Source organism: Pleurodeles waltl, chromosome 6 (genome assembly GCF_031143425.1).
Source record: "Pleurodeles waltl isolate 20211129_DDA chromosome 6, aPleWal1.hap1.20221129, whole genome shotgun sequence".
In the NCBI taxonomy this organism is placed as follows: Eukaryota; Metazoa; Chordata; class Amphibia; order Caudata; family Salamandridae; genus Pleurodeles; species Pleurodeles waltl.
This window is the reverse complement of record NC_090445.1, coordinates 966,476,839-966,504,584: the sequence shown is the minus strand read 5'-3', so window position 1 is coordinate 966,504,584 and position 27,746 is coordinate 966,476,839. Positions and strand designations below refer to the sequence as shown.

Here is a 27,746-nt window from a genome sequence, read left to right as displayed (position 1 = left end):
TAATCAGGAAAATATAACGCAAAGCAGACTCGGCATGATGTCCTTTTTATCTTTGTTAGTACACACAAGCCATTAAATATATAATGCTCGCCACTTGGCCTGATCCAAAATTACCTACGGCCTAAATTAATCAATTTTATCATATAGTCATGAGAGGTATATTTAGATCCCCAGGCAAATTGCAAAAATGTTTGGAGACTCAGTTTCAGCAAACTTGAGCTTTCCTCTCTTAATGCCAGAAAATGATTGTTACTTGCTAGGGTGGAAATGTGCAAAGCAGCATGGTAACCGTTTAATGTATTTTCTACATGCAGATTTCAAAAGAGGGTGATAAAGTATTTTGGAGACACCTTTTTTTTAACTTTCTATTTTAGCAAATAAGTTTGTAATACTGGAATAGTTGTTATAGTTCTTCAGCAGACCTCATATAGAAACCAGTAATTATTCTTCTGAAGTCTTAATGTTAAATCCTAAGGCCTTGGCTTCCACCAGTATGGTACTAGAAGCTCATTAATATTCGGCTCAACAGAATTTTAAAGAAATTGCCAGTTCATTAATCTGCACAGACCGGGTAACTTTGCAAAAAGGCACTCTAATTTATGCAATGTTTTCTTTTTGATAACTACATGGTTTAGCCATAGCAAGTATACATTACATATTGTGCATTCTGAGTCAACCATGTATTCCGCTATGTCTCCAGTTCCCAAACATGTTCAGACATCCTTTTTGGTGCCCAGGACCTATATAGTTGACAGGTGATCAGGGTTAGAGTGCCTTAAGACTTGTTTCATCAGAGCTTCTACAATTCTATGCAGTAATTGGGAACCATTTGTCATCGCCCAACTAGAGCATGACGAATAATGTCAGTTGTGTCAGCTCTGCCTATTGCCCCTCTCTAGGGGAACACAGTCTCTGTTTGTCTCAGTCTTGGTTGGGGGGAGGGGTGTCATGGGAATCACTGAGATGGATAGAAAATAAGAAAGGAAAAGCTATAGTTGCCATGTTAGGGGATGAGAAGCAGGGCCCAAATGTCTAGCCCACAGTCATACACATTATGTCACCCGCCATTGAGTCAAAACATTCAGCGGCACTGCTAACAGCACAAGAGCATAGCATTTGGTGAATGCAGGGCCTCAAGGTGGTTGCTCACCTGTCTTTGCCATCAGTTTGTCCAAATACATGTTCCATGCATCCCATTATGTTGCTGATCCTTGCTGTAGCAGAAGTGAGGACCAGGCAGTGGTCTAAGTAGTTGCACATTTGAAAAGGTCTCAAAGCCACAGGGATGATGGACGAAGTGGAAATCATAGTGGACTTCCCCATCATCACTATGCTGTGTTTTAACAGGATATATGCTAGGTCTACAAACTTTGCGACAAATGTGTTCTTGCTTGTACTTGATGTCAGACCCAGCAAGCAATGTAGGGGATCCAGTTGTATGGGGTGTCCCATAATGTCTGTTAGTGTCGTCACTGCATCCGTCAAATATTGTCCAATTTTCGGTCAGGCCCATACCATATGGTAAAAGTCTGCCTCCAAACATACACTGTGGACATTTTGGGTCCACCCATGGGAACATGCGGCATAGACGTGGAGGAGTAAGATATGTTAGATGTAGGTAGTTGAACATGTGCATTTAGACAGGTTCTTGGAAACCTTCTGGACCTACTCCAGTGCAAGGGACCACTGCCTGTCTGTGTGCTCTTGCCCGAGCAAGAGTGCCCATTTATCCCTTCGGGCATGTAGACTTGGGCTATGAAATTTCAGCTAGCCTGGCTGATGAAGGGTGATTCCTTGAAACTAGTACTAGGATGCTTGTTTCCTATCCAGGGAGGACCAGGCCTGGCAGTTCGGGATGAACTGTTCCCATGGAGAATAGGGTCAAGACTGATTTTCACATGCCTGGATCCAAACTGGGGTGACGTGGCAAGCAAATTAACAATTGATTAAACGTAGATCTGTGAATGGGGGTGAGTGTTTGAAAAGTTTCAACACTTCCATCATTTTATTTTGTGTTGTGATGTTGGCTTGTGCGCCCTAAGTGGTTGGGTATGCCCAGATTTGGGTCCCTTGCTTGCTGCGCCACTGGATTCAAGCTAGCCTGGCTGATGAAGGGTGATACCCTGAAACCAGTCGCATGATGCTTGTTTCCTGTCCTGGAAGGACCTGGCCTGGCAGTTCGGGCTGGACTGTTTCCATGGGGAACAGGGTCAAGACTGATTTGCATATGGCTGGGTCCAAACTGCGGTGACATGGCGAGCAAAATAACAATGGATTAAACCCAGATCTGTGACTGTGGGTGAGTGATTGATAAGTTTCAACACTCCGTCCATCATTTTATGTTGTTTTGTGATGCTGTCCTGATTTTTCATCATCTTCAGTAGGCTGTGGTCAGAGTGTGCGGCCACGATTTTAGGGGATTGCAATGAAGGGAACCATGTTAAGTCACAAGGAAGAAGGAGGGGGATGCATGGATTGCTACATGTCCTTCAGGCTGTTGTGTCCTAGTCAGTATACAAAGGTGCTTGAAAATCTAGCTAGTAAAGCGCCGTGTAGCGGAGGCATGGGTCTAACCATGTTTGTGTTGTGTACAAAGTTAAAGTCTCCGCCCCATATACTCGATGCCTGAAAGGACCAATGTTGAGGGCATACAGCACCACTATTGTGATTGATTCATCACCTAGTCTCCCTGCAGCCACCACATAGCGCCCTTCTGGGTCCACTATCTAATTTGTGATTACTGACGGCACAGCTGGCGTCAATCATAGAAGAACCCCTCTTGCTTATGCCGAATAGGAGGTGCAAACAATCTGGTCTTTCCACAGTGGTTGAGTTTGAGGAGTTCCACGGCCGTCATGTGAGTTTCTTGTAAGTATGCTGTGTGGATATGTCTACATTGCAGATAGGAGTACACTTGATGGTGGCGTCCAGGCGTGGCCATACTGTGTACATTCCAGGCCATAATGTTACATGTAAGATGAGAATCTCTCCAACGTGCAGTCTTGCTCGATGTGCTGTCTTCCCTCACCTTCCCAATCATTAAAACCCCGTAAGTCCATGTATATTTCCAGACTCCCCTTTCTATCGTCACTGCATTGTAGTCGGGTCACGCACAAAAATAAAGCAAAAACAAAAAATCCAACTCCCATCCCCAGGGCAGGACAGCAACAAGCCTGGACCAAATATTAACTGTACAATAGAACAAGAGAAAAAGTTTCCTTTGGAATCTGAAGGGTGGAATATCCATGTGTGCTAAGGAGCTGTGACCATGCCACGCCCGTGATACAGCTGTGAATAGATCCACATCCCCCATGTAAACACACAGCCCTGTTATACAGATAAGAAAAAGGATATAGTGGCTCCGTTCAAATCACTTGGTCCACTGTCATGGGAGTAAGAGCAGGACTTGACTGGAGATCCGGTGGTGTATCTTCTTGGTGTCGAATCTGGGGCGAGGGGACCTGGAACTCCCCAGGTTCACAAGTGTGGCACCTCACAGACCCGACGCCAAAGCTCTGCAGGGTCTCAGTTTGGTTTCAGTCGTGGAGTGTTAGACATGTGAGGTCGAGGTCAAAGCCAAGGCTTTCTGCAGACCTGCCCCCCCAATAAACTGTCAGAGATCCACAGCCCCACAGTACTGTGCTCAGCACAGCCGGCCCAGACTATCATCTAGAGAGCCCCACTCAGTCTGGGAGGGGGGCACAATGCAACAGGATGGTGTTGAGCATGCAGATTTTGTGGAGCTCTTTACAGCGTCTCCATCCCAGTGGCCACCTTGGCCGCGCCCCCAAGGCTTTGTACTAACTTATATATTATTGTGAAGACTGCAGAAAGAAAGTCTTAGTAAATGAAAGTACTTTCAAATAGAGCCCACCCGAGCGTTGGAAGGATTAAAAATGCGATTTCCAACTACAAAGGACATAAACACAAAAGGTATAGGTTATGAAAAAATGTAAAACCTAAATTAGGATTAATTTGAGCATAACTCCCAGTCTGTGCTCCATTAATGGAAGGAGCACAGTTAAGGATGCAAGGTTCACTCGTCTTGGGTTCTGATTGCCTGACCACCATATAAAAACGCCTTAGAATTTTTAATGCATAACATGGAATTGTTTGTTGTGTGATGGTGACGTAGGTGATGGGTATTTCCTGTAATCTGTCTCCTGGAAACATGGTGACGCTGATTGGGGGGAAAAAAACAAACCAGCGTAAGTCTTGAGCTTTACAAAGTACTCTTATTTCAAGAACTGGACTATGCATGCACCCATAGCAATAATTGCGGCCTTCCCAGAAAAATGTGACATGAAGGATTATTTTAGTTTAATATTTGCTGAATTTATATTTCCCCCCAGGTGCCTCTTCTCTGTGACACCTCTCTCACCCGCTCCAGTATTTCTCACCCACATGAACCATTTTTTACTGCCTGGTATTCCCGCTCCATTTTTGTTTTGTCCCTTCCTACTGTGTACTCTGTTGCACTCCTTTCGCCATTTCCTTGTACCCAGGCTCTTTTTCCTAACCTTTTAAGTGTCGACTTTGTCGAACCATATTGTACTTCCACTGCACGTTTGCTGCAGGAAGAGAGTCTAATGCTAAAACCCATTTTTTTTAATCCCTTTTCATTGTATACTGAGTTGCAGACCGTTTTTTGTATTTGAATACGCTTACATGACAAACACATTTTAATACTGTGGCTATCTGTATTAATTCTGTCATTTAAATACTGTTTATTACCATCAAGCATGTGGAAAAGTCGCCCTTCCTTTTTGATTGGGGCATAGATAATATTGTAGAATATGGGTGACTTCTACCCACTACCACCAAGGAAAGGCTTGTTTGGTAAATGATTGAAAATTTGAAGGACCTGGCATTGGAAAAACACGAAATATATAGCATTTTATGTTATAAAGACTAATTTCTTTATTCTAGATTCAACTCATTGTTAATGATATTCCTACTGTTAGTTTGTTATTTATATTATTATTCAGAGAGTGTGCATTTTTCTTGAAATGTACATTGTAAACGGCACGCAAAAAGAGCCTAAGCCAGTGGTTCTTAACCTTTCGACTTCTATGAATTTATCATTACTGGAACCAGGTGACCCCCAGTAAATCATGATTGGAATCTGAGTCATTAGTGGAAGCCCGGGACCTCGGCTTAAACATTCCCACTGATTTGAACCGCAAAGCAATACACACAAATTACAGAAACAAACATTCATCAAACACATACACAGATGATAGCACATTTTGTTTAATTTGCAAACAAATATAAATTAAAAAATAATAGGAAGGTTAGAGCTTTTCTAAACTCAAATGAAGCCACCTATCGTCCATACTATATTATATTAGATTTTTTTTTAACAAACTTTATTGGTATTTTGATCAAAAATTTACATTCCAAGTTTACAGACAGGTATGTTGATGTACTTAATAACTGATAGATAATACGGTCTATATTGCTCGTATAGTAAAGTTATCACACTATAATGTTATGATATGTAATACCATCCTATGTCCACTCGCCCCCAAAAACTAACCTCTGTCGATCTGATTGGCAACTAATTTACTGTGGGTTGCATTTCCTATCAATTTAGGCGCTAGTGCTCACATGCAAGTCAAGTACTATGTAAGGCTAACTTCATGGTAACAGCGTATTGATGTTGGGGGGAGAAGGAGGAGGGTGGGAGGTTCTTGGGCCCTAGTAGACAATGGGTCAGGAGTCTAGCCCAACTCACAGCGTCAGAACACCACACAAGGCACTTGTCTACCCTCAGTCTTCCAACTCCTCGATCTCGCTCTGCGCCCAAAATGATTCTAATAAAGCATTCCACTCTAATGATATTTGTTTCTGTCTTAGCCCTCGATACTCCTCTCGGCTGAGCACCAGGCTGTCTGTCTGGCCCCAGCACAGCACCTCTTCTCGCCAGGAAATACTTTATTATCCCCTACGCTGCCAGGCCTTTTCCCCCTCCTGTGCCAAGCCTTTTTTTGGCTATTTGGGGCAGTTCGTGCTTAGGCCCTCATAACTTTTTGTTCACATAAGCCACCCACGCCAAATTTGCTTCCTTTTTTTCCAACATCCTAGGGATTCTAGAGGTATGCAGACTTTGGGGGTTCCCCTGAAGGAGACCAAGAAATTAGCCAAAATACAGTGAAAGTAGTGTTTTTTTAAAAAAAACAAATGGGGAAAAAAGGGCTGCAGAAAGCAGCTCGTGTTTTTTTCCCTGAAAATGGCATCAACAAAGGGTTTGCGATGGCAAGATAACTATCTTCCCAGCTTTCAGGAACAGGCAGACTTGAACTGGAAACCCCCATTTTTCAATACAATTTTGACATTTTACTGGGACATACCCCATTTTTACTATTTTTTGTGCTTTCAGCCTCCTTCCAGTTAGTGATCAAAATGGGTGAGAAACCAATGCTGGATCCCAGAAAGCTAAACATTTCAGAAAAGTAGACACAATTCTGAATTCAGCAAGGGGTCATTTGTGTAGATCCTACAAGTCTTTCCTACAGAAAATAACAGCTGATTTTTTTTTAATTGAAATTGGGGTGAAAAAAACAGCCATTTTTCTCCACGTTTTACTCTAACTTTTTTCTGCGATGTCAGATTTTTGAAAGCAATATACCGTTACGTCAGCTGGACTCTTCTGGTTGCGGGGATACATAGGGCTTGTAGGTTCATCAAGATCCCTATGTACCCAGAGCCAATAAATGAGCTGCACCTTGCAATGGGTTTTTATTCTATACCGGGTATACAGCAATTCATTTGCTGAAATATAAAAAGTGAAAAATAAGTATCAAGAAAACATTTGTATTTCCAAAATGGCCACAAGATAAGGTGTTGAGAAGCAGTGGTTATTTGCACATCTCTGCATTCCGGGGTGCCCATACTAGCATGTGAATTACAGGGCATTTCTCAAATAGACCTCTTTTTTATACACTCCCCTACATTTGGAAGGAAAAAATGTAGAGAAAGACAAGGGGCAATAACACTTGTTTTGCTATTCTGTGTTCCCCCACGTCTCCCGATAAAAATGGTACCTCACTTGCGTGGGTAGGCCTAGCGCCCACGAAAGGAAATGGCCCAAAACACAACATGGAAATATCACATTTTTTCACAGAAAACAGAGGTGGTTTTTTTTTTTTTTTTTTTTTTTTTTTTTTTTTTTTTTTACAAAGTGCCTACCTGTGGATTTTGGCTTCTAGCTCATCCGGCACCTAGGGAAACCTACCAAACCAGCGCATTTTTTAAAACTAAACACCTAGGGGAATCCAAGATGGGGTGACTTGTGGGGCTCTGACCAGGTTCTGTTACCCAGAATCCTTTGCAAACCTCAATTTGGCCAAAAAAACACTTTTTCCTCACATTTTGGTGACAGAAAGTTCTGGAATCTGAGAGGAGCCACAAATTTCCTTCCACCCAGCGTTCCCCCAAGTCTCCCGATAAAAATGGTACCTCACTTGTGCGGTTGGGCCAGGTGCCTGCAACAGAAAAAGGCCAAAAACTTGTAGAGGTTGAGGGGATAGCATAGCGAGTTGATAAGCACATATTTTACTTTTATACATCTTTTAGGCTGACTCTGCTTTGGGGTCCCATGCAAGTGAGGTATCATTTTACTTGGGGGACTGAGGGGAACGCTGGGTGGTAGAAAACTTGTGCGGCAGCGGTGATCCTACAAAGAAAAGTGAGGAAAATATGATTTTTTTAATGTAAATTTTGAGGTTTGCTGAGGAGTCTGGGTAAGAACATGTTGGGGGATCCAGGCAAGCCACAACTCCTTGGACTCCTTGGGGTGTCTATTTTTAAAACATGTCAGGGTTTGGTAGGTTTCCCTAGATGCAGGCCGCACCAGGGACCAAAACCGTAGGCACCAACCGCTTTACAGTCCATTCACACACCTTTCATACATGACATGCACAAGACCATTCACGCTGCCAGCCACGGGCCCAGCACATTACAACACTCGCATCGACAGACCGCGCCACTCAAGGGCCCATCACTTACATACGCCCACATGCCTGGTACAGCAATCACACCAGCTGATGGGAATGTGTGGACTGGTGTTTGGCTGGTAGTGTGTTGCAGTAGCCAACAGCAAGTCAATATGTACACTATGTACACCCTCAGCCAAGCCCCACTCCACACACAATGGCATCACTTTTTTTAAATTTTATTTTTTTAAACAGAGAAACCACTAACTAATTAGAAATAATTACAAAACTACAAACACAAAAGCTCTAACTAAGTACATGACAGAAATGCTAACCATGAAACTGAACACATGGAAATACAAAACAGACAGTTTACACTCATGGTTGTTCCCAGTAATTCTTCTGGGTGTGGTAATTCTTAAAACAACCACCCACACACAGGCCAGGCTTTGAAGGACAATCTGGGCAGTACATTCGAGTCTCCCTCCGGATACCTCTTCGAAAACACACTCTACATTTCTTAGCTGGAAAGTCTTTTTTGGGTGTGGGAGGAATATGCTCAGCAAAGTGGCGATCTTTCAATCTAGCCACATCCTCCACGACTGCTTCTCTAGGAACTCTGGCCTGTTCCACCACAATAAGGCTCTCTATCACTGACTTCTGAAATTTCACAAATGTCATCTTTGACTCTGGAGACCTATCCTTAAACACAATAAAAGCATTACAAGTTGCTAAGTGGAAGAGGTGAATTGCTAACTTCTTATACCAAATGTAAGACTTAGAATAGCAGTATAAGGTTCCAACCTTTGATCAACTCTATCTACACCTCCCATGTGCTTATTATAATCTAACATGCACACAGGTTTGCGCCCTTCAGCAACCTGGCCCCAAACAGTCACGGGGGAAGTACTCTCATCATGGATGGTACTAAACATGTAGACATCCCTCCTGTCTGAAAACTTCAAAGCTAGCAGCTCATCATTCCGCAAGGCACTGCACTGTCCCCTCAAGTTTTTTACAGACAAGCTCCCTTGGATAGTGTAGGAAGTTGGCTCTGTATGCACTATTTCAAAGTAAGGAATAGTATGCACAGAGTCCAAGGGTTCCCCTTAGAGGTAAGATAGTGGCAAAAAGAGATAATTCTAATGATCTATTTTGTGGTAGTGTGGTCGAGCAGTAGGCTTATCAAAGGAGTAGTGTTAAGCATTTGTTGTACACAAACAGGCAATAAATGAGGAACACACCCTCAGAGACAATTCCAGGCCAATAGGTTTTTGTATAGAAAAATATATTTTCTTAGTTTAGGAACTTTGATCTAGCAAAAGAGCATATACAGTTTTCACATAAATGACATATAGCTATTTTAAAACTAGATACTTAGAGCAATTTTCAACAGTTCCTGGGGGAGGTAAGTGTTTGTTAGTTTTTGCAGGTAAGTAAACCTCCTACGGGGTTCAAAATTGGGTCCAAGGTAGCCCACCGTTGGGAGTTCAGGGCAACCCCAAAGTTACCACACCAGCAGCTCAGGGCCGGTCAGGTGCAGAGGTCAAAGTGGTGCCCAAAACGCATAGGCTTCAATGGAGAAGGGGGTGCCCCGGTTCCAGTCTGCCAGCAGATAAGTACCCGCGTCTTCGGAGGGCAGACCATGGGGGTTTTGTAGGGCACCGGGGGGGACACAAGTCCACACAGAAAGTACACCCTCAGCGGCACGGGGGCGGCCGGGTGCAGTGTGCAAACAGGCGTCGGGTTCGCAATAGGTTTCAATGGGAGACCAAGGGGTCTCTTCATGGCTGCAGGCAGGCAAGGGGGGGCTCCTCGGGGTAGCCACCACCTGGGCAAGGGAGAGGGCCACCTGGGGGTAGCTCCTGCGCTGGAGGTCGGATCCTTCATGTCCTGGGGGCTGCGGATGCAGAGTCTTTACCAGGCGTCGGGTCTTTGAAGCAGGCAGTCGCGGTCAGGGGGAGCCTCGGGATTCCCTCTGCAGGCGTCGCTGTGGGGGCTCAGGGGGGTCAACTCTGGCTATTCACGGTCTCGTAGTCGCCGAGGAGTCCTCCCTGTGGTGTTTGGTCTCCACAAGTCGATCCGCCAAAAGTGGGGGCTGTGTCCAGGGGGCGGGCATCTCCACTACCTGGAGTGCCCTGGGGCATTGTAACACGAAGCCTGAGCCTTTGAGGCTCAATGCTAGGTGTTACAGTTCCTGCAGGGGGGAGGTGTGAAGCACCTCCACCCAGAGCAGGCTTTTGTTTCTGTCCTCAGAGAGCACAAAGGCCCTCACCACATGGGGTCAGAAACTCGTCTCTCAGCAGCAGGCTGGCACAGACCAGTCAGTCCTGCACTGAACAATTGGGTAAAATACAGGGGGCATCTCCAAGATGCCCTCTGTGTGCATTTTTTAATACATCCAACACTGGCATCAGTGTGGGTTTATCATTCTGAGAAGTTTGATACCAAACTTCCCAGTATTCAGTGTAGCCATTATGGAGCTGTGGAGTTTGTTTTTGACAGACTCCCAGACCATATACTCTTATGGCTACCCTGCACTTACAATGTCTAAGGTTTTGCTTAGACACTGTAGGGGCATAGTGCTCATGCACCTACGCCCTCACCTGTGGTATAGTGCACCCTGCCTTAGGGCTGTAAGGCCTGCTAGAGGGGTGACTTACCTATGCCACAGGCAGTGTGAGATTGGCATGGCACCCTGAGGGGAGTGCCATGTCGACTTAGTCATTTTCTCCCCACCGTCACACACAAGCTGGCAAGCAGTGTGTCTGTGCTGAGTGAGGGGTCCCTAGGGTGGCATAAGACATGCTGCAGCCCTTAGAGACCTTCCCTGGCATCAGGGCCCTTGGTACCAGGGGTACCAGTTACAAGGGACTTACCTGGGTGCCAGGGTTGTGCCAATTGTGGAGACGATGGTACATTTTAGGTGAAAGAACACTGGTGCTGGGGCCTGGTTAGCAGGGTCCCAGCACACTTCTCAGTCTTGACAGCATCAGTATCAGGCAAAAAGTGGGGGGTAATTGTAACAGGGAGCCATTTCCTTACAGATAGCCTTTCCGGTTACAAAGAATTGTGCCACAAGCAACAGTGTCCACTCTAAACAATTCCTTTAACAGCTGCACTCCAGTGTAAAAGTTATCTACATACAAATGGTGACCTTTGTTGAACAGTCGTCTACCAAGTTCCCACACAGTTTTCTCAGTAAGTCCAAAAGTGGGAGGACAACCAGGGGCGTCAATACTGGAATCCCTACCGGTGTAGACACGGAAATTATACACATATCCTGTACTACTTTCAGAGTGCATATACAATTTAATTCCACATCGTGCCCTCTTGCTAGGAATGTACTGCCTTAAACCAAACGGCCCTTGAAGAGGACCAAAGACTCGTCCACAGCTATTTCTTTGCCTGGAACATAGACCTCTGAAAACCGATCTACAAAATGATCAAGGACAGGCCTAATCTTAAAAAGACGGTCAGAATCAGGGTGATCTCGTGGCAAGGCTAATACATTTTATTGACAATGCAGCATCCTAAGAAGAAGCAAATACCGATTACGACTCATTGTTGCAGGAAATATAGCTGTTGCCATCAAGGAACTAGTAGACCAATAAGAAGTCAGTGACGGCTTCCTTATCAACCCCATCAAAAGAGTCCAACCTAAAAACATTTTCATCTCCTCCAAATTTGTGGGAATCCACTGGGCAGCTCTAGAGTGCGGCATAAGTCTAGCAGCGTTGTCCCTCAAATACTGCTCCGCATACAAATTAGTCTGCTCAACAATCTCTTCCAAAAACACATCATCCACAAATAACTCAAAGAAATTGACAGGCAAAAAATTCTCAGTATTGACTCTACACCCCGGGAGACCAGTAAAGGCAGGCAACTCTGGCTGCTCCATGTTTGGGGCAACCGAGAGTTCAGGTCTTCTAACGGGAAACCGTTCAGCCCCAGGTTGATGCACTTAATGGCACATCAGTGTCCTCCTCTGAAACAGGCCCTTCATCTGCACTGAGTGTGGCTTCCTCATCAGAAGATTCCTCTCCAACAGAAACATCACTGCCAGAATCTCTCACTGCCTCAGATGCAGAGTCCGTCTCATAATCATGATCAGACAATGACTCAAAAAGCATATCAACCACCTCCTGAGCAGTCATCCTGCGGCTAGCCATGATCTTTCCTACGAAAATTAACTGGACAAATGCACCACCAACAACCAGCACTGTGTAAGATAAGTAATAAAGTGTAGCTTTATTAGTAAGAGTTATAAACTCAAAAACTATACTGCTCACTTGCCTGAAAAAGCTTGAATCACCAGCAACTACTCTGCACAGACACAGCAATCACCAATGATATCCCACTAAAAAGAAAGAAAGAAAAGCAAATTAGAAATAAGACAACACAAATATCATTGTGCACAAATCTAAGGACCATTTCACACAAACCTGCATTTAGTGCACCACCTACAAACATGTCATTCATGCATGGCAACAATACTCCTTTGGAGTAAATTGTTTTTACTTACCTAAAACATGCAACTATGCAAACCGCAGGTCAACCACTGCCAAAACCGCAAGGAGCCACAGCAAAGAAAGCAAAAGCTTTGAACTAGAACAAAAAGGAGGAAATGCAAATACTTTGTCAGTTGACAAACATCCCACCATCAAGCATTTAGAAATTGGTGCCTAAGTGGATTCTGCCAAAGGGGCAGATGGGCCTACTAAAAAATAGGCCTATCTGCCCCAAGGAGGGCAGAAAATACCTTTAGTAGTGTGTCCACAGGGGGAGCGAACCTTGCCCAATGGGCCACCCCCAAACAAACAAAAAACCACACACACACTATCCCTGGTGCCTACGTGGCTTCTGCCCCCGTGGGGGCAGATGGGCCTAAAAAAAAAAGGCCCATCTGCTCCCAAGGCGTCTAGTGGTTTCTGCCCCCTTGGGCCACAGACCCCCCCCTTCTTAAAATAAAAAAAAAATCCCTGGCGTCTAGTGGTTTCTGCCCCCCTTGGGCAGATCAGCCTAAAAATATAACAAACTTGGCCCCCAAATGGGAGCGACCCTTGCCCAAGGGGCCGCTCCCCAGCACAAAAAACAACATAAATAATGCAAAAATGAAAATCCCTGGCGTCTTGGAGTTTCTGCCCCCCTTGGGGGCAGATCAGCCTAAAAATAATAGGCCGATCCGTCCCCAAGGGGGGGGGGAGCAGAAATGGCCTTGGTACACGTGCCCCCAAAGGGGGGCGACCCTTGCCCAAGGGGTTGCCCCCCCTCCACTAACACACACACACTATCCCTGGTGTCTAAGTGGCTTCTGCCCCCCTTGGGGGCAGGTGGGCCTAACAAAATAGGCCCATCTGCCCCCAAGGCGTCTAGTGGTTTCTGCCCTCTTGGGGGCAGATCAGCCTAAAAATATTAGGCCGATCTGCCCCAAGGGGGGCAGAAATGGCCACACAAACATGCCCCCCAAATAGGAGCGACCCTTGCCCAAGGGGCCGCTCCCAAACATGAAAACATTTCCACAACAAATAAAAAGAAAAAATCCCTGGCATCTAGTGGGTATTCCTGCTGCCCGAGCAGCAGGAATGCTCAAAGAGACACCTAGGGAAAGGAAAAGCCTTTCCTTTCCCCCGGTGCCTCTGTGTCCCAAACCCCCCACCCGCCGGAGGAGAAACTCACCTGTTTCTCCGTACTCTCACTGGAAGCAAATGGCTTCCAGTGCGACCAGCAGTGTGTAATGATGTCAGCGCGCTCCCTCCGGGCTCCGGGCCGAGGACGTAATGGTAACGTCCTTGGCACTGGAGCACTGTGCCGCAGGACGTAACCACTACGTCCTCGGCACAGAAGGGGTTATGGTTGATGTACCTACGTAGCTCCCACAAATCAGTCTGAGGATGGCAATTAAATTTTTAGCCTACGATTTCAAATTCTTTGACATTAACAGTACATTTTAAATTGTTCAATTGTACATTTAGTCACTTTATTTATATACACTTTATTAATCTGTTAATATTTAATTTTCTAAGCAGTCACGGACCCTTTGTGAACCCCCAAGTGTACCAGGACCACAGGTTAGGAACTACTTGCCTAGACCATCCAACAAGCATGGCATACAACTTGCGCACTTTAATTAAGTATACCATTAAAACTTGTTAGTATCTGCAGAACATAAAGCCTATTCTTGCGATCGCAAGCACAGCCATTTGTGAGAGATTGGGATTTGTTATGAAAACCCACATTTTAGATGATTACGATGAATTTATATGACTTCCCAAGCACTTTAAGGAGAATACAGGATCACAAAAGCACAAGAAGTAGAGCTATGGGTAGGCCACAGCAGGGGCAGTGTTAAGGTTTATCTTTACAATGCCTCAGAGAGGCAGATCTCCAACCATTCTTTGAGGTCCTAGTGGACTTTTGTATAGATATAAAAGACAAACATTGGCAGTGCCAATAGGTCTGGCTTACGAATGCACTGTCATGTCAGACCTAAAAATCCTTGTAGGTTAATGATTGCCCTCCTCCTGTCTGTGCTGCTGCGAGAGAAAAACACCATAAATTATCTAGCTGTCTAAGACAATTGAATAGCATTACAATGTTATATGTCTGCCCCTAAAAGTTCAACCTCAGTCAGCTGTATAAATAAACAAAATGATCACAGTTGTGTGGAGGGCAAGCACTTATTTGTGAAAGCAAACAAATTCTACCCAATCAAAACATGTACAGTGAGCTTCCAACATGTGGGCAGAGCCAAAGCCCCTCTTTAGAGATCCTCACATAACTGTGTGGTGACAGATGCGCTGTCAAGCCAGACCATAAACACTGACCACCTAGTATGCTTGTAGCTTGCAGATGATAGCCTGTCGTTTCAGTCATTAAAATATCAGCAATGTTATCTTTTGCGCTAGTAGCGTGTGGGAGTGGAAATCAGTTTCATTTAGTGCATTTTATGTTTTTTGTTTAAACCTTCTATAGTTTGAATATTGCTGATACTGGATATTCATTTTTTTATATAAAATTAAATCCTTCAACTATACTTACCATTCTGTGAAAATTGTATGAAAGTTCTAGGTTTCATTTATTACGTGACCTTATTTGTTAGGCATTAAACCTAGTTTACATATAATTCTAAAAATCAAAAGGTTGAAGGGTGTTAAATTAAAAGGGACAGTCCTACTATTTCCTTTTTAACTGCAGATTATCAGAGAATAACATTTAGTTTGGGTGCGTCGCATAGATCTGCTTGGTGCTCTTATCATAGATTACAGCATCAAGATTAATCCATATGCCAATGATACACAACTCTACTTGAAAACGTCTTCTAGTTCCCTCATGTAATGCCTCAAACACTGCTTGCACCCCTTGATTGTTTATAAAGTGATTGGAAGAACTATAATCAACATATTTGTTTTAAGGGCAAGAACTGACTGCTTACACATTTGTAATATTGATTTATCGATTGTTAGTTTGAGTTATGATTTACCTGCAATGAAATAGTGGTTTTGCAGTCTATTTGAGGGCATTTACTGGTGATTGCTGTATTGTTGGTTGTTTGGTAGAAGTGGGAATCGTGGGAGTTGTTGTTATGTTTACCAAATACATTATAGTGCTGCTGGTACGCAGTGACTTGCAACATGGTTATCTCTATTGATTGTACTTTGTCACTTTGCATTATGACTTGTGCTAAAAAAAAAAAAGAAATAAAATGCTCACTCCAACCAAAATAGAATTTCAGTTATTTTCCACATGCAACAAACAAGATACAGTACAAACGTGGCATAATGATTTGAACCTTAACGCTTTTTATCCCCAGCTTTCATCAAGATGCACGTCATTTGAACACATTGCCAAAAAACTCAGACTACCTGGTACCAACTCTCATTCAAAGAAAGTCAAACAGCTTCTTTCTGAAAACGACTTTTGAACTCATGTTCATGCCCTCGTACACTTGTGTTTGGATCGCGGTAATGCCCTACTGCATGGCCTTCCAGGCTCCACAAGGATATCCTACACCCCACACCACTTCTCAGCCAGGGCCCTAACGCTGCTTCAGTTTAGGAAAGAGTTGAAGACACACCTCCCTTAAAGAACATTACATCCTAATAAATTAACTGCCCACAACTTAGCCTCCTCTCAGATTACTTTTTGACTAGATTGTAGCCTTTGACCATGTACAGTGCTTCACTGAATTTGGATAGGTTCACACTATAGAAATACCATATACGTACATACATGAATTCCTTCTGTGAATGTTTTTATAACCTTTCTCAGCTCTTCCTGTATCAGTTTGTAATTTTGAAAGGTAATACCATACCGTTTCAGACTCTTTTTCCGACAGAACACTGGTACTTGATTTTGTAAACATACTTTGACAAAACCTCTGCCTTGTATTTACCATTGTAAATGATCATTGGCTGTCCATAAATATGGGAAAAAAACGTTCTGGCAATTGTGGTTCATATATGATGTAGCAAATACTGCTGCCCTGGTGTTTTTTTTTTTAGAATAGCTTTAATAACACAATGAATTAGCCTTTCCTACAGTGTTAGTGTGGTGTTACAGTGTAATGATTTTTTTAGCATGCTCTGTGGCATGAGTCTGGTCGGATATATGTGCAGTACTTCCTTATACAGGTGTCTAAATATGTTTGGGCTTCTTGCAGTATGACCAGATAAAACTTCTCTTGAAGATATTGCAATAGGCCAAACAAGCATTGGTAAAGCCAAAAGCTCTGGCCTTTAATATTCGTACACAGAGCTACTGGCTTTGCTAAGTCTTGGTTGTGTTTACCATACTTCATGTCAAAAAGCATTTGAAGATCCCTGCCCACACTGACTGACATTTTGGAAGTCTTTTTTTTTTTTTAAATAAACTATAAAAAAAAAGGCCACATGTGCAGATGCATGCATCCACATAGGTGGTTATCTTATAATGCTTTATAAGAAAAACCATTCCAGGATTGCTACTATTTGTGCAGACACATACACAAATGAACAGCCATCTTCAGATGCTTTTTTACTAAAAGCATTCCAGGATGGTCACCCATAAGCATGTACAAATTCATAGTCATGCATATGCAAAACCGATCATCATGGAAGGCATTTCGTAAAAACAAAAAGCATTTCTAAATGGTCAACGATGTGTGTACATGTGCATGCACAGGAGGCTCTCTTTTTAAAATAAATAAAGTAGGTAGCAGTGCTGGGAGCTGCTTAGTCCTCGCAAGCCAAAAATAGTGAATAATAAAAGGAAATTATGGAAAAAAACACGGTATCCCACAGGCCCATTGGGACTATTTTCTTTATGTATGACTGCAATGTGCAGAGGAAGACTGCTGCCACTTGCAATGAAGGGACCCTGTGACTGAAATTGGCTGACTCACTGCGTATGTGGTACGCTGTGGTGGGTGGAAGTGAACTGTGCATGACAAATTAAAAGACCAATAGGTGATGCCTTCTGGCCAAAAGCCCTTGTTTTTTACGATTTGTTTAAAAAAAGTAGTCTGCTGACAGATCTAGCAAGGGTTGGCATTAATAAACGAACTCATGCAAACACGGGGATGAAGAAATGCCATTTTCATGTGCTTGTGCATTAAAGGCAGACCTATCGACTTTACCAGAGCTAGGTATTCAGAGAATGAGAAGCACAAGACTGAGAGTGGCAAGCTAGTGGCCTTTTTCCTCTGGCAACTTAATGTGAAGATCATATTGTTCTAAACATTACCTTTAAAACCTTGACATTATTCAAATCATTGACACTCAAACATGCTTATGTGTGCACCACGCTTCGCTTATACAGAATAAACATGGAAAGCATTGGGAGATGGTTTGCATCTTCTTCCTCCACACATAAAAGTACACCGTGGGCAGAAGCACAGCAATTGCTCTTCATACCCAGAGGAGATGCATCAGAAAAAGTAAATACATGCTTCACTCCTGCACACTCAGCAGGTGCAGTGATGGCACAGGGACTGGAAGGTTCTCAAACATAAACAAATGCTGTATGGGGAGCATGTGAGTAACACATTCAGAAAATGTTGATTACAGTTGACATCAATGCAAGCTACACACACACACACCCTCCCCAATTCCTGCTCTCTCAGCAGGAAGGACTAAATTAAGTTGGAATATCACAACAGCTCCAGCTGGAGAACACAAAAGTAAGTTTGGTTTACACAAAGGAGTGCACAGCATAGGCAGCAGCATTGCATCACCACTTCCACCTAAAATATGTACACTTGTTTGCAAAGTTTAACAATATGAGGTTATGTATAATGTTCCCAGAATGCTCCTCGATGAGCTGCAAGTATTTGCAAAAGCTGAAGACAAGATTGATGATTCTTCGCTTTCAAAATAAAATGTTAAAAAAATCAAATAGGTAAAAAAAAAAGTTTGCTAAATTACTGTGAAATATTAGGTGCCATTTCTGCGAAGCTCAGTGTAACCAATTTTGAAAAGATCTTGGGGAAACATAAAAATAAACAAGCATTGGAAAAAGCCAATAGATCTGACATTGGTGGACAGCTTTTTGGTTTTGTCAATACTGGTCTGTATTGCTGTGGGATCTGCTGGGCTCTCACCGTCATACCAAACATTGGAAAAACCACCAAATATTTTTTGTCTCAAAAAGCACACATTTCTACAGTAGTTCCTGGCACTGAACAAAACCTTTTGTGCCAATATGCTCCTTGTGAAAAATGCTGTCACATTTAAGCCATCCATTAGATCGATGGATACAATTTTAATAATTCCAAAAGATCTTGGTGAACGCCAGACCAAATAAGATGCCCAATTCTCAAAGAATGTCACAAAAGTGCACCCGTGTTACATGTCCCTGCATCAGTGTAGATTTACGGCTTTCATGAATTCACAGGATTTTATGGAAGTAGGCCAGGAAATCATACTCCTAGAAAATATTTGTGAACTCCATTTTAGCACAAGCAAATATGCACTTGTAGATCTGCTCATGTGAAAATCTGTTGAGCGTTCCCAAACTCCCTTCCCCTCCAACCACTTTTTCCCAATCCTGGAAGAAGTTTTACTTGTCAAGGGGTAGATTTCAAACCTTACTCAGTATGGGAAAAGATTAGAGAAAAGCTGGTGAAACACCATAAAACATACAAGTTAGTAGGCTTCCAACGACTCAAAACGGCACTTCAACCCTGGAACTATTTCTTACTACTAACTCTAGTCCCAGTATGCAGATCTGTGAAAAGGTGGAAAAATAAGGTAATTTCTTGTATGCAAACCTTACTATAGTATGAACTCTGACATAATCAGAGAGATTATGATCAGAGTTCTTATATAATGAAATTGCTGCCATAATTTGTCACCACACGACATGGGACCAAATGATTTCGGTACAGGACAAGTAGATTTATGAAGCGACCTGTCCCATAGACAAGTAGATATTTTTTTTATTTCCACATACTCCTGAATTCAGTTACAGGTCTTAACACCACGCCAGTTGTGTTCCAATTAGCAGCATTATACAAGAAGCTAAGTTACCTCTTCCATGCATGTTCAAATTAATCCTTAACCCAAAATATGTGTCTCTAGAGAGCATTTCACTCCCAACAACTCTCCAGTTACAACCTATTACATAGGGTGTCTCAGAGTTCAGTGTATCTCAGAAAAGAGAACATTAAGAAAAAAGTGCCTTGCATCAGACGTAGGGTTCACTGTTAAGCTCCTGGAAGTGGCATCTGAATGTTGCTACACTTTTGCCAAGACATGATGAGCGGTGACAGTAACACTGACATTCGAAAATATGGGATCATTTCTGTGGTTTAGAGTCACAAATGAGGCAGTATAAAAGCCTGTACAACTTTACCTTTATAACCATACTCTGCAAAGACTCCGAAGCACCATGTGACCTCTGGCTTGCTTGTGCCACAGCAGCGATAGAGAAAGTGCCGTACAGGGAAACTGCTAAAGGTACCATATTATGAGGGTAATGCAACCAATGAGCGAAAAAAGGGTGTGTTTTGAAGTTCTGGCACTTGTGACAGCTGTATCGTAAAAGGTTGATTTTAACTGAAAACCTTGAAACAATATAAGCAAAAACACACCAAATTAGAGCAACACCTAATTAATTTAAATAATTGTGGGAAACACCTGATATTTGTTAATAGGATGACAAGAAATTGAAATTTACGTACGCAATCTGTATGTGATTTGAGTGGTTACGTTTTATAGATTCAGAAATAAACGTCAGTGTTTAAAACTGATAAGTTTGATGGTGTCTAAAATAATGTATTGGGGATACTGTGCAGTTGGAGTTGTGACTCATCAATGCTGATGCAGGAACTGGGAAACTAGGTTGGATCCTCGAACCAACAATGCCTTAAATACACCCATAACCTAACGTTGGCTGTTTTGCACTCATAGCCACTTTAGCGCTCTATAAAAACAACCAAGTAAAAATAGAGAGGTACATGTAAGGATGAACGGACACGTCACAGATCTAGTAAAGGGATTGCTATTTGTTACTTATAACCAAACTGTGTAAACAGGCTTTAAAGTAACACTTAGCTCCTTGAAGATGCATGATTAATTACAACTGGCCGCGATTGTGGGGCACCAGCGGCCGCAGCATGCAGTGCGACCTTACACTATGTGGTACACGTGCCGCAATAAATAAAAACCAGGAGCTACAATTGTCGGTTACCACAGCGGTACGGGAACTGCCGCAACAGTCACAACCCCAGCTTTTTATTGGCAGTGGTATGAGACACGCAGGAGACCAGCAGACACACATCTGTATGGGGTTTCCCCGTTCTCCCCCTTCACATGTGTACTGTTCAACAGTGCATCTCTCCTTTCCTTTAACTGAAAACTTGAAACCATTACAATATTAATTATTTACCATAGGAGCTCCAAAATGCGAAGTTACAGATTGGGGTGAAAAAAACAAGACAGATCAGTGCATACAGGTCACTCTGAGCACACAGTCCTTGAGCCGGACAGACGTTGCTGGATTGTATCTCAGGTGATACTTCATGCAGTTACTCCTGTCACCACTGCTTGGTTGGATGACGCTAGGCTTAAGTGACCGCCAGAGAGTCCGTTGTTCTGGACTTCGACACAGTGCCAGTGACCAGGCAACGGTAGACGGGCCACAGTTTTCCCCGCTTGGGACACCAGTGAACTTAAGGAGCTTTTGGCTTAACAGTCTTGTGATGTCTGATCCTGCAGGTGTTGGTTATGGCTCCTCTCATAGCCCCACTTGGCAAATTCAAAGCAAGAGACATTGGAGGTAATTTTTTCATCATTGTGCCAGGCAGTGATCATCGTGCCACAGCGCCACTTGTCGACCCATGAGTGGCATCATAGATTTGGGGATGGCACCCACTCCTGGCTGTGTTGAATGGTGCCTGTCCAGTTGTTGAGTGTGGTGTCTGGCGATATTCTCTCCGGGATGGTTCAAGGGTCGATGGTCACCATGTGCGATGCTTGTCACCTTGTTGAGTGTCCACATGAACCATTCGACTTCCCTATTGACTTTGTGCCACAGGTGAGTCACCTTTCTGTGTTGTATGCCCCAGGATTGTAGGCATGCTGCAAATCATTGGTTTCAAAAAGGGCCTCATTGTCTCTTTGAAGTTCTTGTTCTTGTGTTGCAATCATATTTTCCGAGCTTGTGGATAACTTCAGCAGCCACGTGAGGTTACCAACTCAATCTCTGAGTACTTGGTGTAATCATCGTTCAAGACAAGGAGGTAAAGTCTGTCTGGCATGCACCCAAAGCCTAGGCCGGCACATACCCATGGTTGCTGGTAGTCCTGCTCAGTGATGACTGGTGGAGAAGTTTTTTGCGGGCCTGTAATTTGGTACCATCAGCAGGAAGGCACACTGGCTTCGACCATTTTGCCCATTAGTGGAAACCAAGCCTTTTTTCGGAGGCTATCCTTGGTTTTCACCATTGCTTTGTGACCATTACGGGCGAGCTGCACTGCTTGAGCTGTAAGGCCACGGAGTATCACTAAGTGGGGTCCTTGTAGTAAGCATCCTATCTCGTAAGTCGCTTGTTCATGGCATACATGTGTAGCAAGCCCAAAGTCTTTTCGGCTTTGTGCGTTTGGTGAGGTCAGTGTTCTTTGATGGAGTCCAATCACCTGGATTTTATCGCGGCTAGAGCCAATTGCAGGCATTCGTCTTGCTCTGTGGCACAGCCGATGGTGTCAAGAGACAGTAAAAGGGATCAGGATGTCTTTACAACATACTTACCATATCCTTCCATTTCCTTTGCATCGTCTGTTTCTTGCTGGGTGGCTTCTGGGAAACCATGAACAGTTTCTTTTGTGGCCTTGTGTTTTGACGATGTACACACCTTAGCGAAATGGTTGTTCATGCTACACCTGTGCATTTCCTTCCCTTGGCTGGACAGTTTAATAGCTTGTGGGGCTGCCCTCCACAGTATCCTCACGGTCATCTGGCATCCTGCGGCTTCCGTTGGGGTTTAGCGTGATATCGAGGTTGCACTGCATTGACTGGTTCCACTTTAATTGTACAGTGTAGTGCAGCATCCACGTGTGATGCTCGAGCTTTCAGCAGCTGTTTGGATTGTCCAAGAATGTGTATGCTTATTAGTGACTTCCTAGATTCTTGTAGGTTGGCTTCTTTTAGTTTGAAGGATGCACAGCCGTTAGTAACCTGGCCTCTGATTTCCTCCTGCTCATCGTTGAACCCACAGTTGCTTCCAAGTTCATTGAATCTGTCAAATAATCCATCCAGTAATTTTTCTGGTTCTTGATGAGCATGTGTAAAGATGAAACATTCGTAGAACAGCTGGGAGATTTAGAATGGTTGCAAATCAGTTACCTCACACACTTGGTATACTGCAACGCCTGTTTGAAGTTAGTGCACTTCAGTTTCCTACACCAGGCCCACTTGACCCCAAGGGATCTTCACAAGATTTCTACAACATGACCCAGCAATTGTCCAAGGTGCGGGAGGGAGGATGCAGAATTCCTACACTTGGCCTGGGAGTGCCGGGAGGTACATAGATACTGGAAGCAGGTGGTTGCGACAGTGAACAGAGAAGTGGGAATCCTGATCATTATCTCACAAGCCATTTGCCTCCTGGGAAATGTTAGGCATCCAAAGGGCAAAAAGATGGCATATGACTTCCTGCAATTAGCACTAGTGCTCACTAGATGCCGGGTTGCCATCTCATGGATGGGAATGAGTCCACCATACATACTAAGCTGTCAGAGAGACGTGAAGGATTGGATGCTAGTAGAATAAATCCTTATTAAACTAAGCACAATGGATGACAAGGTGGGTTAGGACCTAGAGACCTGGAGGACACTAAGCAAGAGACTCCTGAACCCAGGTGATCCCGATAGGGCTTACACATTGAACAGCATGTCAGAATACTCGGGTTAGGTAGCAGGGAGGGGGAGAAAAGGGGAAAAATACCCACCTCCGAGGAGGGACTAGATGGGAGGACATCACACTGAAGGGAGCACATCACTTTGACGGAACAAAGTTACAGTACTGGTTCAAGCTTTAGCTACAGTCATATGTTTTTCAATACTTAAACACTATGCTTACTGAAACTTTTTACACTGCTGTGTGTTTGTTTTTTCATAAAATGGGAATAAAGGTTTAAAAAAAATAATGAAGCATTCGTTGGACATTGGCTCAAAATGCACATTCAGAGCTGCAAAGAACATTGCATATGTTCTGAGTGCAGCCTCTGTGAGGTTTTTATACAGTTTATGGATGTCTTTGGCCCCCCAAGTGGAGCAGAAGGGCGCAGCGATGCTCCTCAACAACTTCAGTGGCCTCAAAGTAGAGTTTTAGGCGCTACCCAGTCTCTCCATTTGTGTGCTTAGGAGAAGGGTGCGCCCTTAATGAGGACAGGTCTGAAGTCAGTCACTGTGCCCATTCTGGATAGGTTGGAGCAGTTTGTGGCTGTTGGTCTGCCCCTCTGGGTTATCTATGTGAGTACACCATCCCCGGCACAAGCATTGTCCACCTGTGGAGCATGGGCCAACCCCCTAGGCCAGGGATTGTGTGTTGGCAAGGGGTACTGCTAAGTCACTTCTTTTCTCCGGAGACTTTTCTCATGCCAGTATGCTTGTGTGATTTAGGTGTCCCTTTTTCCAACTGTTGGGTGGGAAATACATTGCCAGGACTCCTAACGTCGGGCCGTGTGGTGTGCTGTAACCCCCTTTTCCTTTCCAACTTGCTGTACCATTTCACTGGCCTGGAATAGGCCAAAGCAGGACAGCTGCCTCAGCAGCCTGATGAGGAAGAGGAGATGCCCTTCTGACAAGCGCGGGGCACTTCTCAAACCAGCAATTACACTGCTAACAAAAATGGTGGTCCCGCTCTGACAGGTAAGGTCACAGCCAACATGCTAAATGAGCAATCCTTCAATAAAATCTTTAAAAAGTTCACAAATCATTTTCCATGGAGTGCAATTAGAATATTAGTGCTTCTTGACCTGTCAGCTGCTTTTGATATGGTTACACGTAAGACCCTGCTGACTAAGCTAGAATCCTGCAGTCTGGGTAGCACCTTACTAAAATGGATGCAATCCTATTTATAGGACTGGAGTCAGGCCGTGACTTTGCCCCATTACTGCTTGGATTTCAGAAGTATCCAATATCCTATTCAGTGTTTTTATGAAGCCACTAATTACTTTAATAAAAAGCCTTCTCTTTCAATGGTGTTCAGCAGTGGAACGCTCTTCCAGGCACTCTGAGAGCGCTGTCTGAGCTGTTGAAATTTAGAAAAGCCCTGAAGACTTCTCTGTTTCCTAATGCTTCCAAGGGTGCTTACCTTTATTTATCATATTGAATGTGAGCAGTTGTGAAAATAAAACACGACGTACTGCCGTTATTTGTGCACCCAGGATGGCAGAAATTAGTTCTAAATTCGCAAACCCTTGGTTGGTAAGGTAACGTGGGGGTGCTGCTATATATTTTTAAAATCGAAAAAATAGGACTTATGGGTGAGTGGATCTCTTGGTGTCATACTCCAAAGACGCTTTTCCTTCAGAAGCCTCCAAAATAGTTAAGCATGCTTGACACGGTTCCATAATAAAGCACACACTTCACAATCATCGAGAGGTATTGATTGCCTGGTAACATGAGTGGCTGAATTCCTGAATATATGTATTTTGGCTGAATACATATATTTGATATTAACTCATGTCGCGGGCATGAAATTGAGGAAACAATGTGGAAAAGTAGTGCATGGCGTAGTGATTCCACCCACTATGATAAAATAATATTTTATGGTACACAGTATGGAAATAGTATGAGTGCATTTTTTGGTTATTTTGAAACTCTTGGAAAAAAAATGTTTTCGATCTAAAACGTGGTTTGAAAAATGGCATACTTTAGGGTGTATCCCGTTCACTGATTGGTATACAGTTTAATATGACATAGTTCAGTGAATCTTGACCTGTGATCGAAGGACAGCTTGGAGTCTGCGGGACCTACTCAGGGGGCCCACAACAGTTTTTACAGAGTTTTTTAAAAACAATTAAAAAATTTAAATGAATACAGCATATTGAATTAAAGGAGCAAAATTGAAATTTCGAAAACACGGTCTATAGTCGATGGTAAATTAAACAAAAGATTTCAATATTGGATCATTTATTTAGTGTATACTTGTTGTTTTTATTTTCTATGTACTGTTTTGACATTTAAATTATAGTAATTGCTTAAACCGTGGTTCTTGGCTTCCAATAATGGCTCAGTGGGGGTCCATAGACGTCAAAGTGTAACTGCTAATCTAGTTTAAAATGGGTGCCAAGTTTATGAACTGTATATGATAATATGTTTTGTGATCAATAACTTAAACAGACATTAATATTCTAATTAATCCCTTATTACTATAGAATGTTAAATGTCTGATAATAGAAACAGTCCACAAATGGTGACGATTGTATTAACCATAAATTTATGACTGTTTGGTAAATTGCATGAATGACAGGTAGAAATGTAATTAACCGTCATCACCTTAAATGTATTCCAGGTCGGTCTTCACTCTTTCCTTTTGAAGATGGTTTCTTAGATGACAGTCATGGCGACCAGTCCTTATCATCAGGTTTGAACTCTCCAACGCGATGCCAGAATGGTGAAAGAGTGGAACGCTATTCTAGGAAGGTCTTTGTTGGGGGGCTGCCTCCTGACATTGATGAAGGTACTGACAATCACAATCGCAGTTAAAAATACTAGGTTTACTTTTGAACAAGTTCCAAAGAAAAGGCTATTTATTTCTTCTGCGCAAGGATTCAGAAAGCTCAGTTTCATTGTATAATGGCATACATATTGTTGATTAGTCCATTATTTCCATGTGTAAAAACCTCTGAAGTTGTCACTGCATTTTATGGGACACTGGCCCAAACTCCCTGCGATATCTTGCCGAAACAAATCACCTTTTTCTGACTTTCATGCAATCCAATAGTTTACAATATTGAATGTTAAACGGGGGTTTCACTAAATCATAACCAGCTAAATTGTTTAACTGTGCAGAAATACTACTTAGTACAGTCTTCTGATTTTACTGTTGCTTTAGTGAAGCTGTGAATATATTTAAAGCAAGTACATGCTTAGAAAAGGAAGCCAAAAGTTATTGATTTGAATTTATAAGACTCAGAAAGGGCTTGAGCTCATATAAAATTGAACTGCGCTCAACCTGGTACAGTCATTGCCCTTCCTGGGTGTTGCTGTCACTATCCAGCTATGAGTTTCATCCTCTCCACCCTTAACAGTGATGTTGTTTCGTACGGTAGTTATGTAGACTCCCACATTTCAATCTTTTTCTTTTCCCGTTGTTTTTGTTCTGGAGGCACTTCGGTCTTTCTTTCTCTTCTTGCCACCACCATGCCTGTGACCTGTGTGATAAACTTAGGTTGACCTTTTACTTCAATCTTAACTCCTCCAATACAGCACATATCATATTTTATTTTTTATGGGCGAGCACAAAGTGCTGCGTCCATTCTGTAATCTCTCTTTAGGCTTCAAACCACGCCCATGCCACGTCAGTCACTTACATTGGTTGGTCGGCCTGCCTTTTAAAATCCACTTGATTTCATTTGTGAAAGGCATGCATACGTCATGCCTTTTCCGGTGTTTAGCCCGCCTACACAGCACCGTTAAAGTACCAAAAACATCCGATGCTCGATGTTTTCAGCCTGGAGTCCGGACTACTTTATCTGTTTATTTTCCACGCAGCACGATCGCGCTGCATTTTACGTAGCGCAATCGCACTGCATTTTATTTTGCTTTACAACGCTAATAGCTCTAACTCGAACAAATGCGAGACCCGTTGCATTGAAAATGCTTGTTCTTTCTCATCCGCCAATGTGAGGAAAGCTCCTGGTGACATGTTTTAACTATACATCTGCCACTTTATGGTGCTTTCGTGTCTGGACCTGTACCCGCCCATTCTTGCTTGGTTGTTCCTCTGTATCTTTGCCTTATATATCTCGGACTGGATATTACATCGTACCACATCATATGTTTTGTCCAAACCATCAGCCTAGGCTTGCCATATGCTGATACCATTTTTGTTTGGAGACAACAGTATGTCCATTGTTTTTCCGATAACTCATGCTTGAGGTCTGCTGTTCTTAGGTCCCTTTGCCTCGCCTGATTTTCCGTGGTTGGTATATCTCGCATTATCATATTATACCTCATTGTTATCAAAAATCATTCCTGTCAAATTAATATCAAGAGGGATAGTAGTTTCCATTCTCTCTGTGCCTCTTGGTAAGTAGGGAACGTTTATTTACCAGTCTGAGCCAGTCTATAATACACATATGTATCTAGTGTACTGTGTGGGC

General features: G+C 43.2%; 1 protein-coding gene across 8 annotated transcripts in view; it reads left to right on the top strand.

The window, feature by feature from the left end:
* CPEB3 (cytoplasmic polyadenylation element binding protein 3) overlaps positions 1 to 27,746 on the top strand; it is a 543,123-nt gene that overhangs the window by 350,178 nt on the left and 165,199 nt on the right. For all 8 annotated transcript variants that reach the window (XM_069239797.1, XM_069239803.1, XM_069239805.1 and 5 more), the window contains one exon: positions 25,934 to 26,101. In XM_069239797.1, coding sequence (XP_069095898.1) covers positions 25,934 to 26,101 — 168 coding nt within the window. The remainder of the gene's footprint in view (positions 1 to 25,933; positions 26,102 to 27,746) is intronic.